General features: G+C 33.2%; 1 protein-coding gene across 9 annotated transcripts in view; it reads right to left on the minus strand.

Annotated features, from left to right (window-relative positions):
* Positions 1 to 12,744, minus strand: part of LOC107453633 (twitchin) — a 264,438-nt gene that overhangs the window by 164,662 nt on the left and 87,032 nt on the right. For all 9 annotated transcript variants that reach the window (XM_087158572.1, XM_087158571.1, XM_087158570.1 and 6 more), the window contains 5 exons: positions 11,516 to 11,797; positions 8,579 to 8,884; positions 5,554 to 5,856; positions 2,333 to 2,457; positions 1,023 to 1,179 (listed from right to left, as the gene is read on the minus strand). In XM_087158572.1, the coding sequence (XP_087014698.1) occupies positions 1,023 to 1,179; positions 2,333 to 2,457; positions 5,554 to 5,856; positions 8,579 to 8,884; positions 11,516 to 11,797 (1,173 nt within the window). The remainder of the gene's footprint in view (positions 1 to 1,022; positions 1,180 to 2,332; positions 2,458 to 5,553; positions 5,857 to 8,578; positions 8,885 to 11,515; positions 11,798 to 12,744) is intronic.

Consider the following 12,744-nt stretch of genomic DNA (forward strand, 5'->3'; position numbering starts at 1 on the left):
GTACGTTTAGGGAATCTTCCCATTATGTGTTAGCAACCTCTCATGTTCTACAAGGACCATAAGATGGCATCTTTTTCAACACCCTAGATGAATAGGTAGGATGCGATGCATTGTCAAAAGGCGTTGTTTTTCCTGTTAATCTAATGGGTGTTAATATTTTTGTTACTCAAATAAAATGTATAAAATTCACAATAATTATCGCTTTGTATAACGATATCGTCCTATTCAATTTGTTGGTAGTCAATTAAGTCAGAACCTGGCGTTGTTCTACTTCGCTTCATACGACAAAAAAAACAATAATTAATTTTTTTTTATTAAGTTTATGATATTTTCATTTAAAGGACTTCAGTTTGAGAATTTAGAACGTGTGATTAAAAAAGATGCGAAGAATTAATTATTATTATGAATAGCTGTTATTAATAGGGTGCAGTATTAGAATTTAATAAATTTAAAAATGCCGTATTCGACTCAGAAAAATGAGCCTATTTGTGTTTAACATTACCCATGACAAAAATATATTATTCTTTCATTTTTAATACATTTTGTGAGTCAGCCTATTTCTTCATAGTATCCTTTACTTCTGCATTTAAGCGACGAGTTTAGCGAGCCATAAGGATATATAATTTTTCTAGTCGTCTCTTCTGCTTTAAATATTTTATAAGAATGCGGTTTTCACGATTGCGGTTGCTTTAATTTTTTTTTGATCCATGATTTTTTTGCGTTTTATATTTTTTCTTTGTCAATGAAATTTTGTATTTTCGATACTGAGCCCGAACTACGTCATGCTGGAAAGAGGTCATTGTTAAACGAACCACCACTTGAATTGTTGAAAACTGCTTTTAAAAAAACATGATACAAATGGGTGCTCCTATTCTTGAGCTACTAGTAACTTCCGTTTTTATACTATTTATATTAGAACATATTATTAGAACCTAAGCTTTTATCTTTCAAGTTTCTATTTGCTTAAAAATTTCAATATAAATTTTAAATTTAATCTAATGAGAAAAAAAAGGAGTTCTTACCCAAGATGATTATTTCGACCTCTGCTTCGTCCTTCCCGTGTTCATTTTCTGCAATTATTTTATAAATGCCAGAATACTTCCTTTGGGCACTGTGGATGATCAGCTTTGTATTATAATCCACGTTTATAATCTCTCTGTGTTCCGAGCTCTCTATCACCTGTGGGTGCACAACAACAGAATTAATACTCCTGAATTGAAGAGAGATGATAAAAGACACATTACATATGGGGTGGTGTCTATTAAAAATAGAAACATGGAAGTCGTTGATTTACAAGTGACCAACATCATCATGGAACTAAATCTTTATCAAACACTTTTTATCACTATTAGAAGGATTTATTTCTACCGTCACCATGCAGGCTCTTACATAATCTAAAATCCTACTTAAAATGTGGGAATATTATTGAGAACTAGGTTTGTCCTTTCTTATAAACACCCTTGTTTAAAGGAAAAAGATTCAAGATCTAAAATATGCCCTTTATTGACTTATTTATTCTCCTTTCTTGATACTTCATGGGAAAGTATGCCATACGCACACATGTGACTTATGAGTCTATTCATATTAATATATAGTATTCAGTGTGAATATATAGTGAAAGAATTGAAATTTTTAAGAAAGAATTCTTATGAAAGAATATAGAATGTGTCACTGAAGATAATTGATACCTTACTCGGAATAGAATGGAAAAAACAGTTTTAAAGTAAACAAATGGCAGCAGCCCATCAGGATCGAGCTACCCACACTCAGTCACTTGCGGCTATCCTATTTAACGCACATTCACGAATATTTTTTGGGGGAAAAGATTGTCTTGGGGATATGAACAAAAGAAGAAAGAAGTTCATTTTTAGTTTTCTGTGTGTGTCTTTTTTGCGTGTTATCAACCATGGCAATTTTAAAAGGTATTTAGAGTCGAACCTTTGCTTTCCATTGAAATAACATCGCGGTTAGAAAATTGGCGAGTCAAGGTCTCGCGAAATGGTCTTTTCTTTCTTCCATTCTCAAAACATACAAAATGCTATCTGTGCATAAACCAATAAACATTCCGCCGTCACAATAGATACCCCATCCCTCTCGAAAGAACCAAACGAGTGCTTAAACACCCTTATAATAAGAAACACATATCGAAAGTCAACCTTAAGTTTAAAATTTGAAACCGTTCATCACGATCCCCCAAAGAGAACAGGGGCTCATTTTTGAGGTATTTTAAGAATCTTATACTATTGAATTTGAGACATTTTGCATGCATTTCACACAAAAAAAGTGTCAAATTTGGCATTTCTTCATTAAAAAAATGAATGACTGTTTTTACCTTATCCTTGAGTGACCATTTAACAGTAGGTGCTGGTTCACCTTTAATGTTAACATCCAACTTCAATGATTTTCCTTTTCGAATGGTTGTCGTTTCCAAGTTCGTTCGATCGATGTGTGGTTTTACTGAAATTATATATGAAAAGTGAATCACATGCATTGATTCAAGACACAGAAAAAAGTCGCTCTAGAAAATAGTTTTTTTCCTTCTTATTTTTAAATGGTGCCAAATTCCAAATTAAATCACCTGGAGAATAAATTTTTTTTTGTCTCGTAATTTAAAATTGCCGACTAGGTTTGTTCATCTCTCTACTCAAAAGTTAGCTGCTTCTAAAATGAGTTCAAATAGTTGTCTCCTCAATAATGAACTGCTGTAAATATAATTGATTCTACCTTATTGTAATATCTATTTGCCAACAGGTTTTGTTCATATCTTCCAATAACCAAAAGTGAGCTCATTTGAATAATGAGCTCATTTTTCTGCTCACAAATCGGTAGTTTTACGCGCCAAAGCTGTTTTCTCCTAAGAGAGTGCACGTTTCTTGAGTGCAATGAAGTCTGTCGTTTACTCACACTCACCTACACTCCTTTTCCAATTTATTAGACGCACAATAACATTCTATGCAAAATCTTAATTATCACTAAACACCCTCATTGTTTTCACGCAACTGAAACAATGTTTACCTTCGTGCACCAATGGGTTAAATTTGACGATACATAATATAAATTCGGCGATTGAATAAATTATACGATGTATTACATAAACATAGAACATTTATTATATCAGATATTATATTATAACATTATAATAATTAGACCTAATGATTAGACGCACTGTAGTTTTCAAATAATGACATGTTTTGCACGAGCTTATAGGCAATACTTTTATGTTTAAACATACATGTAATGAATTTTTATTCAGGAGATAATTTAAACACTAGCTATTTATATTTATTTTTAACGTATAGCATTACTATGTTCATACATGGCAGTACTTTTACTTTCGTTACTTGTACCGCCGGTACAAGTAAAAAGTACATACTTTTACTTGTACTCCGTTACTTTTTAAATTTAGTACTTTCACTTGTACTTTCGTTACTTTTTTATGGGAAAAAGTAAAAGTATTTGTAACGGAAATATCGAATAAAATCGTTACTTTTTTCTAAAACTCGGTAAGCTTTCTTAAAAAAAAAAAAAAAAAAAAAAAAAAGTGTATGCAATATATATGAATTTACAGCTAACTTCGTGTCTAAATACCTTCTGTTTCAACTTATACTACACATTCAATTATTTGTTACTAGCTCAAAGATCACAAAGCTATCTGAAACCCTGTGTTTGCTTTGTTTATGTTTGTTTTTAAAACGCGTTTCTAAAGAGTAAAATCAATTTTAAATCAATGGTAATTTAAATAAATAAAAATAATAAACTAAAAATTAAAGTCAATAGATAAAATTTCTTTTTCGTGCAAATCCATAAAAAGTTTGATATTAAAATTATATTATACGATTATATTATAAAATTATATTATAATATTCTTCCGAATTTAAAAATAAATTAATATCCATAACTTTCAAAATTAAAAATAATTAAATAAATAACAACAATTTTGCAAAAACATTAAAGAAAATAAGAATATTATTCAATAAAATTTTAGGTTACTTTGAATTTTCGATTTCCTAGAAATGTACTTTTAAATCGTTACTTTTTTTGTTTAGTACTTGTACTTTTTACACGTTACTTTTTAAAATAAGAACTTTTTACTCGTTACTTTTATAAAAATACTTGTACTTTTACTCGTTACTTTTTAAGAGTAACGTTGCCATCTATGACTATATTAACCCATTGATACACTAACGTAAACAAGTGCAAACCAGTTTCAGTCGCTTAAAGATAATAAAGCTGTATAGCATCACCTGATGGATAATTTTTTGTACGGAGGAAATCTTTTAAAACGTGTTTTATATTTAAAAGTGAGCGTCAATTTTAAAGAAAATATAAGTATATGCCAAGGAACATAAATATATATATTTTTTCTAAGTGTTTGTTTAGACCGAAACAAGCTACTTTCAGAACAGATATATCGATAACATAGAGCAGACAGTTTGAGAATTTTTTGTATGAAGGAAATCCTTTGAAACTTGTTTTATATTAAAAAGTAAGCGCCAATTTTAAAAGAAATATTTCTAAAATAAAAATTCTCTACAATTATTTGCATCGAAATTAAAAAGAAAAAAAAAAGTGTAAATACATTAAAAATGCCTGCTGGTGAAAATAAAAAATAAAGAATTCTATAAAAATAATCAAACAGCATCGGTCGTCATAGCAATGCATGCAATGACAACGCATGCGCACTGTTTACTGTTGCTCTTGAACACAGTTGAAAACTTTGATGAGGTTCAAATAAGGTGCGCACGCCATCAATCCCAAAACAAGATCCATTTTGCCAATGGGTAATAAATGATCAAAAAATTATAAAGAACTTTAAAAATTCCATTAAAATTAATAAAATGTATTGACCATCTCATCAATCCAACTGACAGTTCACCTTCTGACAGTTGCATCTCACTAAAACGGTTTGTCACGCATCGATGGAAAAAAAGTGTCGTCCTTTTATATGATGATTAATTTCTTCTGATTAATTTCTCTGTGATAACAACAGACGGTGAAATATAATTTGTCTCTAACTTTCGATAACTTTTGTTGGCCTGCATATTTTTTGAGCATGTTTTATTTCTGCACTTACACTATGAGTTCACTGAACTTTAATGGTATTTAATTTCTTCTAGTGGTTTCTCTTGCTAAGATTTTTTTTAAAAATAATATACTGTGTAAACGCTCTTTCTATGACAACGCTCGTTCGTTTCATTCTGTGTTTTAATCTGGAATTTTTTTTCCATCCAGAAAAATTTATATTTTTGAAGCAGTGCCCCAAAGTAAAAAAAGCCAGAAAGAGTGCTAAAAAACCACCCCCTTGAAAATTTGAAAACTTTTAAAGAAACATATATGACGCTCACTTATTAATATAAAACAAGTTTCAAAAGGTTTCCTCTGTACAAAAAATTATAAAAAAATTTCAAACTGTCCGCTCTATGTTATAGATATATATGCTCTGAAAGTAGCTTGTTTCAGACTAAACAAATTTTTTTTAAAACAAAATTACTTATTTTCCTTGGCATGTATTTATATTTTCTTCATGTATTTATATTTCAAGAGAAATCTTACACTTTCGATGTTTGACCAAGTGATTTTTGGTGGCCTCGCTGGGTTCCCCCGGACCTGCAGCGTTCACTGCAACCACTCTGAATTGATATTCAGAATTTTCTTTGAGGTCAGTCACTTTGACCTTTGTCGCTCCTCCCAACACCTCACCAGCTTTCTCCCAACTTAGGCAGAACTTTTCCTTCTTCTCCACAATGTATTTCGTGATGGGGGAACCTCCATCCGACTTAGGAGCCTCCCACTTCAGATCAACGCTGCTGTTATCCCAATCTTCCAATTCAGGAACTCCCGGTTTGCCAGGTTCATCTGGAAAAAATGCAACAATAAAGATTTAATAAACACCCTACAGACAGTACCTAAGTCAAAATTCTGGAGGGTCCCATCAAAACATTTTGATGGTTTCAGTACGATTCATGAGGGTCCAACCACATTGGATGGTCATCCAACATTTTCCATGATGCGTTTATGGTTTTTGATAAGCCAACACACTTCCAACATTCCAGGATGGAATATGCTACTTTAATACCCAAAAAGGGTGAACCATCGAGAGAATTTTGTTTCTCATGGATCAACAATTGATGATGATCCATGATAGTTCCAACTACGCATGGTTCAATGAAAATTGGTTTAATGAAAATTCCTGCTAGTTCTGAGGAATATGCCATCAAAACGATTTTTTTTATGTTGACCATAAATCAGTCCTTCATGGGGATGATGGTGGTTCATGATCATTCCAATACTTGATTTTTAAGAAAGTAGGGTGGAAATTTCTGATGGTTCAACATCAACAAACCATCACAACAGGTCGCTATTCTTAGGTTGGTTCATCCTAAACCAGTCCGAATTCCTACTTGGTTATGGTTACTTATGTTGTTCAACTTAAAAAATATAATACTTCATGATGGAATTATGGATGGTTACCATCAGGAATATGCTGGTCCATCCATAGAAAACCATCAAAAATGTTGATTTTGGTATTTTAACAATTTGATAGTAAAACAAAACGAAGAAGTTTTCTTTAACGGGTACGGTAGGATTTGCTACAAAACTCATCCGCATATTTGCTAACTTTATGAATTTAAATTTTTTTTTCCTTTTTAATAATAGGGTGTCATGATTCAATCTCACCATCATTTAAAGTTTTATTTAAACCAAACTCAGTGGCGTGACAGCCCATAGAGGGCCAAGGCCTACTGTGCCTATCTCAGTTTTCCTGATCTTGGGCCCTGGGATGCAGGAGCAGATGTTCCGGTTAGGTGATCAGCCGAACGCGGAACCCTCAGTGCCCAAGTATGCTTGGTACTCATGCATCGACCCACTGAAGGGATAAAAAGGTTGAGTCAACCTTGCCCGGCCCAAGATCGAACCCAGGACCTTTGGCATGAGAGTGCGAAGCGCTATCACTCAGCCACCGGGCGTCAAAGTTTTATTTAGGGTTCTTCATTATTTTTCGCCCTTAGCTTTAGGAGTTTTCTTTCACTCCTTCTAAACGTCCGCAAAAGCTGATTCTGTCGTAAACAATTTATGGAATAAGGAATATACTTTTTTCGTTCAGATATTTCAACCGGTAGAATTGACTCCTATGAAATTCGGTGATAAGAAATGTAATGAAAATTTCGACTCGCGTGGTTCAAAAATGACAGATTCAATAAATGAAGGACTATCAAATCTGTCCACAAAAACTCTTCCCGTTTTCTGATGTTATAAAAACTATTTATAAGGAAGAATTGAAGAAATGTCCCGCTTAATCTTAACCAATGGTTAAAATATCTTACTAACCAGAGAAAGGGATTTAGCTGGACAGTACATTTCAAAATAAACAATCTTTGTTGCATTAACATTAAAATTAATTAATTTTAAGTACGAAAAAAACTTTTTGTTAATGGGTTGCTTTGGTAAGCTTTTGTTATTTCATTCATCTTTTCACAACTTCCAATGTAGCTTAGTTTGGACCAACACGTCTTTTTTAAAAAGAGTGTTCTACGTTAATTATTCAAAAACAATCTATTTTTAGAGTTTATTGGCAAAAATACATTAAAAAAACAATGTTACCTAGATAATCGTAATATCTTGTCTTCACAAATTGAAGGTCCTACTTTTTCAATGCAAGGCGTTTTAAAGTATAGATGGCCATAGCCCTTTTTTTAAAAAAATAGTGGCTACGTTCCAATAAATTTAGAGCTAACCGGAATTTAAAATACCCACTACAAATCGATACGTTACCGGCTAAGTATGAAACGCCGGCATTCTATAGAATGCAGCCATTGCATATAATGCCGGATGTTTTCAGGCACGGTATGAAATATGAGAAGTATTACACACTTTCCTTAAGCATTGTATAGGATACCTAGGCATTCTATGGAATGACAAATACTATTTAGGCAAAGTATAAAGAAAAACATCCCGATGAGGTTATTATGCAAATGATGCATATTAGGCAAAAATAAAAATTTTATTCTCAAAAAAATAATAAGAGTGCCATTGCCAACTTGCTGCAACATGGCAGACTTGAATGACATTTTGAATTGAATTGAAATCGGAGATGTGTTTTATACTTTGCCGGTTTCTCATTTGGCATTCTATAGAATGCCTAGGAAATGGGTGAAATATAAATCGTTTCATGAATTGCCGGCTAGTTTTAGGCATTAGCAGAAATGCCAACTGCTCCGAACGTACCATAATAGTTTAAAAAGCGGTAAATAACTACAAACTAAAATTTTCAAGTATTTGACCCATTTCGCTTACTTTTTAAACGGTGTAGCATGACTTAAATGTAACAAAATGGCAAATTATATTACCCCTTCGAATTATTTAAAAATAGTGGTGTATAAAAAATTTAATAAATGGAATTTATTAAACCAAGAATCACACATTCATAAACTACCACTCGAAACTATTTATTTGCTGTCCGAGCAAGCTGGCATCTCTGCATTCTATACAATGCCTAGGCATTCTATACAATGCAGGGTTTCAAACTTTGCCTGTAACAGTTGTATTATGTCACAAAAATGATCTAAAATATACTTACCGAATGGGTTTTTAGCAACGATGGGTCTCAACGTTTCCAGTGGTTCTGATTCTCCCTCTTCGTTGATGGCTGCAACGCGGAATAAATATTCTTTGCCAGGTGTTAGTCCAGTCACGTCCATTTCAGACTTGTCACCGGAAACTTTTCCAACTCTTGTCCATCGTCCAGTTTCTTTATCGAATTTCTCCACTTCGTATTGTTCGATGGGGGTACCTCCGTCGTCTTTTGGCTTGTTCCATTTCAGCTTGCAACCTTCTTTGTGGACGTCGGAAACCTCGAGAGGACCTTCAGGCTTAGAGGGTTTGCCTGAGGATGAAATAATATATATTTGTCACGCATTTGTTTCAAAAATAGATGTCTTTTATAATTTTTTGAAATAAACGGTGTATTATTAAGAAATTCAGCTTCTTGGGTTGTTTAACGAGGGAAGCATTTCTTTTTATTTTTGTTTGCTAATTGTATGTCTGCACTGTTAAAAAAATTTCCGAAACTAATTTTGACTCGACAACAAGGTACGTAGCCAAATCTTTCTACAAATAATAATCAATTTGTATGTACTTTTCAGCACTATGTGCATTAACAAAATGCAAAATGATTCTCAAATACTTTACGTGATCATGATAAAAAAACTAGTTTCTGACAAAGAACTCTTTTCTTGATTATATTAGCCATTATAAAATGATCGAAAGATTTCTCAGTTCGATATCAAAGGGTGTAAAATGAAGCCAGCATTCGAGAATATCTTGAGGCAGAGTTGCACATGAAAGTGCTCACCGAATCCAGCTCAGACGACGAACAGGCTAACTCGCAAGAATTTCATATAACATGTAAAATGTCGGGAGCTTTCATACGGACCGACGGAAAGCCGAAATACATTGCCAGTTGAATGAATTGTGAAAACGTTGAATAGAACAATGTGAGCAGCACGCTTTTGCATAATACGTGATGAAAATCGACATGGAAAACAAAAAAAAATCTCCTTTTTGAAAAGGGAAAATAAAGCACTTCCATCGATGAAAAAAACACGTTTAAGGGCTTTCAAAAAACGAAAATCGAAAATAAGCACCTTCAAGCTTTATTTTAAAAACGCTACTCACTATGGACAAATATCTCAGAGAACTTCATTTAATAGGATGTCTCTTGAGAAACGTTTGTTTTATTTTCAAAAGTAGGAAATTGAATCGCCTATTCAGTTTCAGAGTGCAGCGTAGCTACCATTCCAAAATTCCGATTCACTAGCATATTAGATAAGTTCGCTCGAATCTTTTTTTATTTTATAACCGTCGTTGAACAGCCGACCCCAATTTGGGTTCACTCATGTTCCACTCCGTAACCTTGTCATTTTGACGCCAATCCTGAAGACAAGGAGACTCCAGGATCAAGAATATGGAGAAATTTTGCCTTCGAGGAGGACTTTTTGATGGAACTAGCCTACATTTGAGTTACATGGAGATGAAAATCACCCACGATTAGCCAGACGACAAGGAGACTTTCACCCATGATCTGTCTACCACTGAAGATATTTCACCTCAGCACTGTGATTGGTGGAAGCCGAGAGCGGAAGTCATATCGACTAGTCGTCGTCGGGATACGAACCCGGTTCACGTCATTGGAAGACGAATGGTCTATCCCCCGAGCCATCTTGAGGTATTCTTGGATGCATGACGTAGCCTAGTTCCATAGCCGAAATATTAAGAGAAATGTCAACAGAAATTGCTTCAAAATATTTTTTAAAAAAAATTCCGAAACTCCAAGAAATGATTCAAAATATTTCAGAAGTACAGAGAAATGTTTCTGAATATTAGAGAAAGAGGAAATACTCAAAAAAGGCACCGTAACTGCCTCATACATACAGAAATGCTTAGTCCAAAATATAGCGTCAGGATCTTTTCTTACTCCTTTTGTGTCTTAATATTTAACCATCCACCACTACAGGGAAAACTCCCTCCTAAAAATCACTTGATGTTCGAGAGATATGCTTGAAAATTTTTTTTCTTCTCATCGGTTAAACAGTTTGTTATAAGTAGAACCTTAGGCAATTGGTGGATTTTAGATGTTTTACTGAATATATTGAATAAGTTATAACAATGAGATGGATTTATTTAGGTCTAAACTTCAATTATTAATGCTAAAATAACTATAGTACTACCAATAGTATCGTCGTTATAATTGATGCAACTGCGGCTACTGTGTTAATAGGTTACCAAAAGGGATAAGTACTGTAGAGAAAAAACAGTTGACAGAGGGAGATCACAATCCCTTTTAAAAAATGAATTCTTTGGGAACTTCTTGGGAGTATTTTTCATGAGGAACGTAAAAAATTATTCTGTCCCAAAAAGGAAACAAAAAGCAACTTAATAATACCCTTGTTGTGAAAATGGCAAAGAAAAGGAAGAAAAAAGTGCCACAGAATGGGAGAGTGACATTAGTCACAACAAATGATCAAAGAGGGAATAAATATACAATTAAGGGTGTCAGAATAAATTAGGGATATATTTCTTCAGAACTGTAGAGTAACTGAATCTCGAAAAAAATTTAAAGTTAACTTATATGAAACGAATTTTGTGTATGGGTTTATTTTTATTCCTATTTGCATAGTTTTATCAAGATAGAGTATATTTTTTAATGCGGTGATGAAGGTTTATATTTGAGTCTGTACTCCCTCACAAATAGGTCAAGTGTTAGTGTTCAAAAAAAAATAAATTAAGATTTTTTTGCATCAGTTGTATAATCTGTGGGGGCTTTCCCTGCGAAACAGCAAAAGCTGACAAAAAGGGACCCTCTTTAAAACCGTAAAAATGAGAAAGGAAGTCGCATACGAATAAGGACTAAATGCGAGATGTTAAACGAGAGTACCAATCATGGTCGGCTAGAGTCAGAAAGGCCCGATTTATATATGAAGGGGTGTAGTTAAATCCAAGTAGAAAAGAAACTTACCTAAAATGGTCACATCCACAGTCACCGTGTCCTTGCCCGATGCATTGGTGGCACTGATAGTATATTTTCCAGAATGTTTTCTCTTCGATTTAGTGATTGTGAAATCGGTATGATAGTCTCTGTTTTCAATTTTAATGTGATCGTCCTGCACTACTTTATGATCGGCAAACGACCACACTATTTCGGGAGCGGGTTCTCCTTTCACGTCCACGTCGAATTTAATCGATCTTCCAACTTTTATCACCTGTGCTTTCAAGTTCGTTCGATCAATCAGAGGTTTCACTGCAACAGAGATATTCATTCATCATTGAAGTCATCATTTAATTTTAAAAAAGAAACAAAACAAATAAAATGATTAAATACACAATCATAGCAAAGAAAAATGTGGGTGCTGCAAATTTATAGTTAAGAATTGTTAGTTTATTGGAAGAAAAAAAAACATTGCTGAAGTAACGGTTGTGCAGCTTTGGCAGTGTTTAGTCTGGATATGGAAACCATTTTAAGGTTCAACTTCATGATGCAGTGCTATCCATACTGATATTTTTTCTTATATCCGTCGTCGAACAGCTGACCCAATTTTTGGGTTTACGACTTCTAATGTCCTTGTAACTTTGAACCCATCCAGGTGACAAGGAAACTCCTGTATCCCCAGAGGTATGATGTGTTATGAGAACATGGAGGATTTCCAATCAGCACGGGAACAACTTTAAGAAAGCCAGCTAGTGTTAACTAATCGGACAGTGAGATAGATGAAGCATAAAGCCACTCAATAATTCAGTTCATATACGATACGCAAATTCGTTCACACTCTTCCTCTATTTTGTTCAAATCGTTCATAAAATACTTTTAATTCATCCATTCAACTTCAAATACATTTTTGTTTAAGCTTGTTGTGAATGACAATCGATGTTAATACAGTTTTTTCAAATATGAATTCATTCATCTAAATTGAATGAATTAATTTCAATTTCATATGGGAGAAAGAATTGTAATTATTTAATAAAAAGTAACTAAAATAAAAAAATTTCTTCGTTGACCTAAGTAGGAATTGACTCATTTTTTTTTTATATTACATTATTTCCTTTTACATTTTATATTAAAAATGATTACAATAATTGTATATTATTGCAGTTAAATATTATTGTGTATTATTGCAATAATCGTAACACATTTTATATTAAAAATGACTGCAATAATTCTTTATTTCCATTCATTCAATGCTCATTATT

This window comes from Parasteatoda tepidariorum, chromosome 3 (genome assembly GCF_982258835.1).
Source record: "Parasteatoda tepidariorum strain Cologne lab strain chromosome 3, Ptep-v5.0, whole genome shotgun sequence".
NCBI lineage: Eukaryota > Metazoa > Arthropoda > Arachnida > Araneae > Theridiidae > Parasteatoda > Parasteatoda tepidariorum.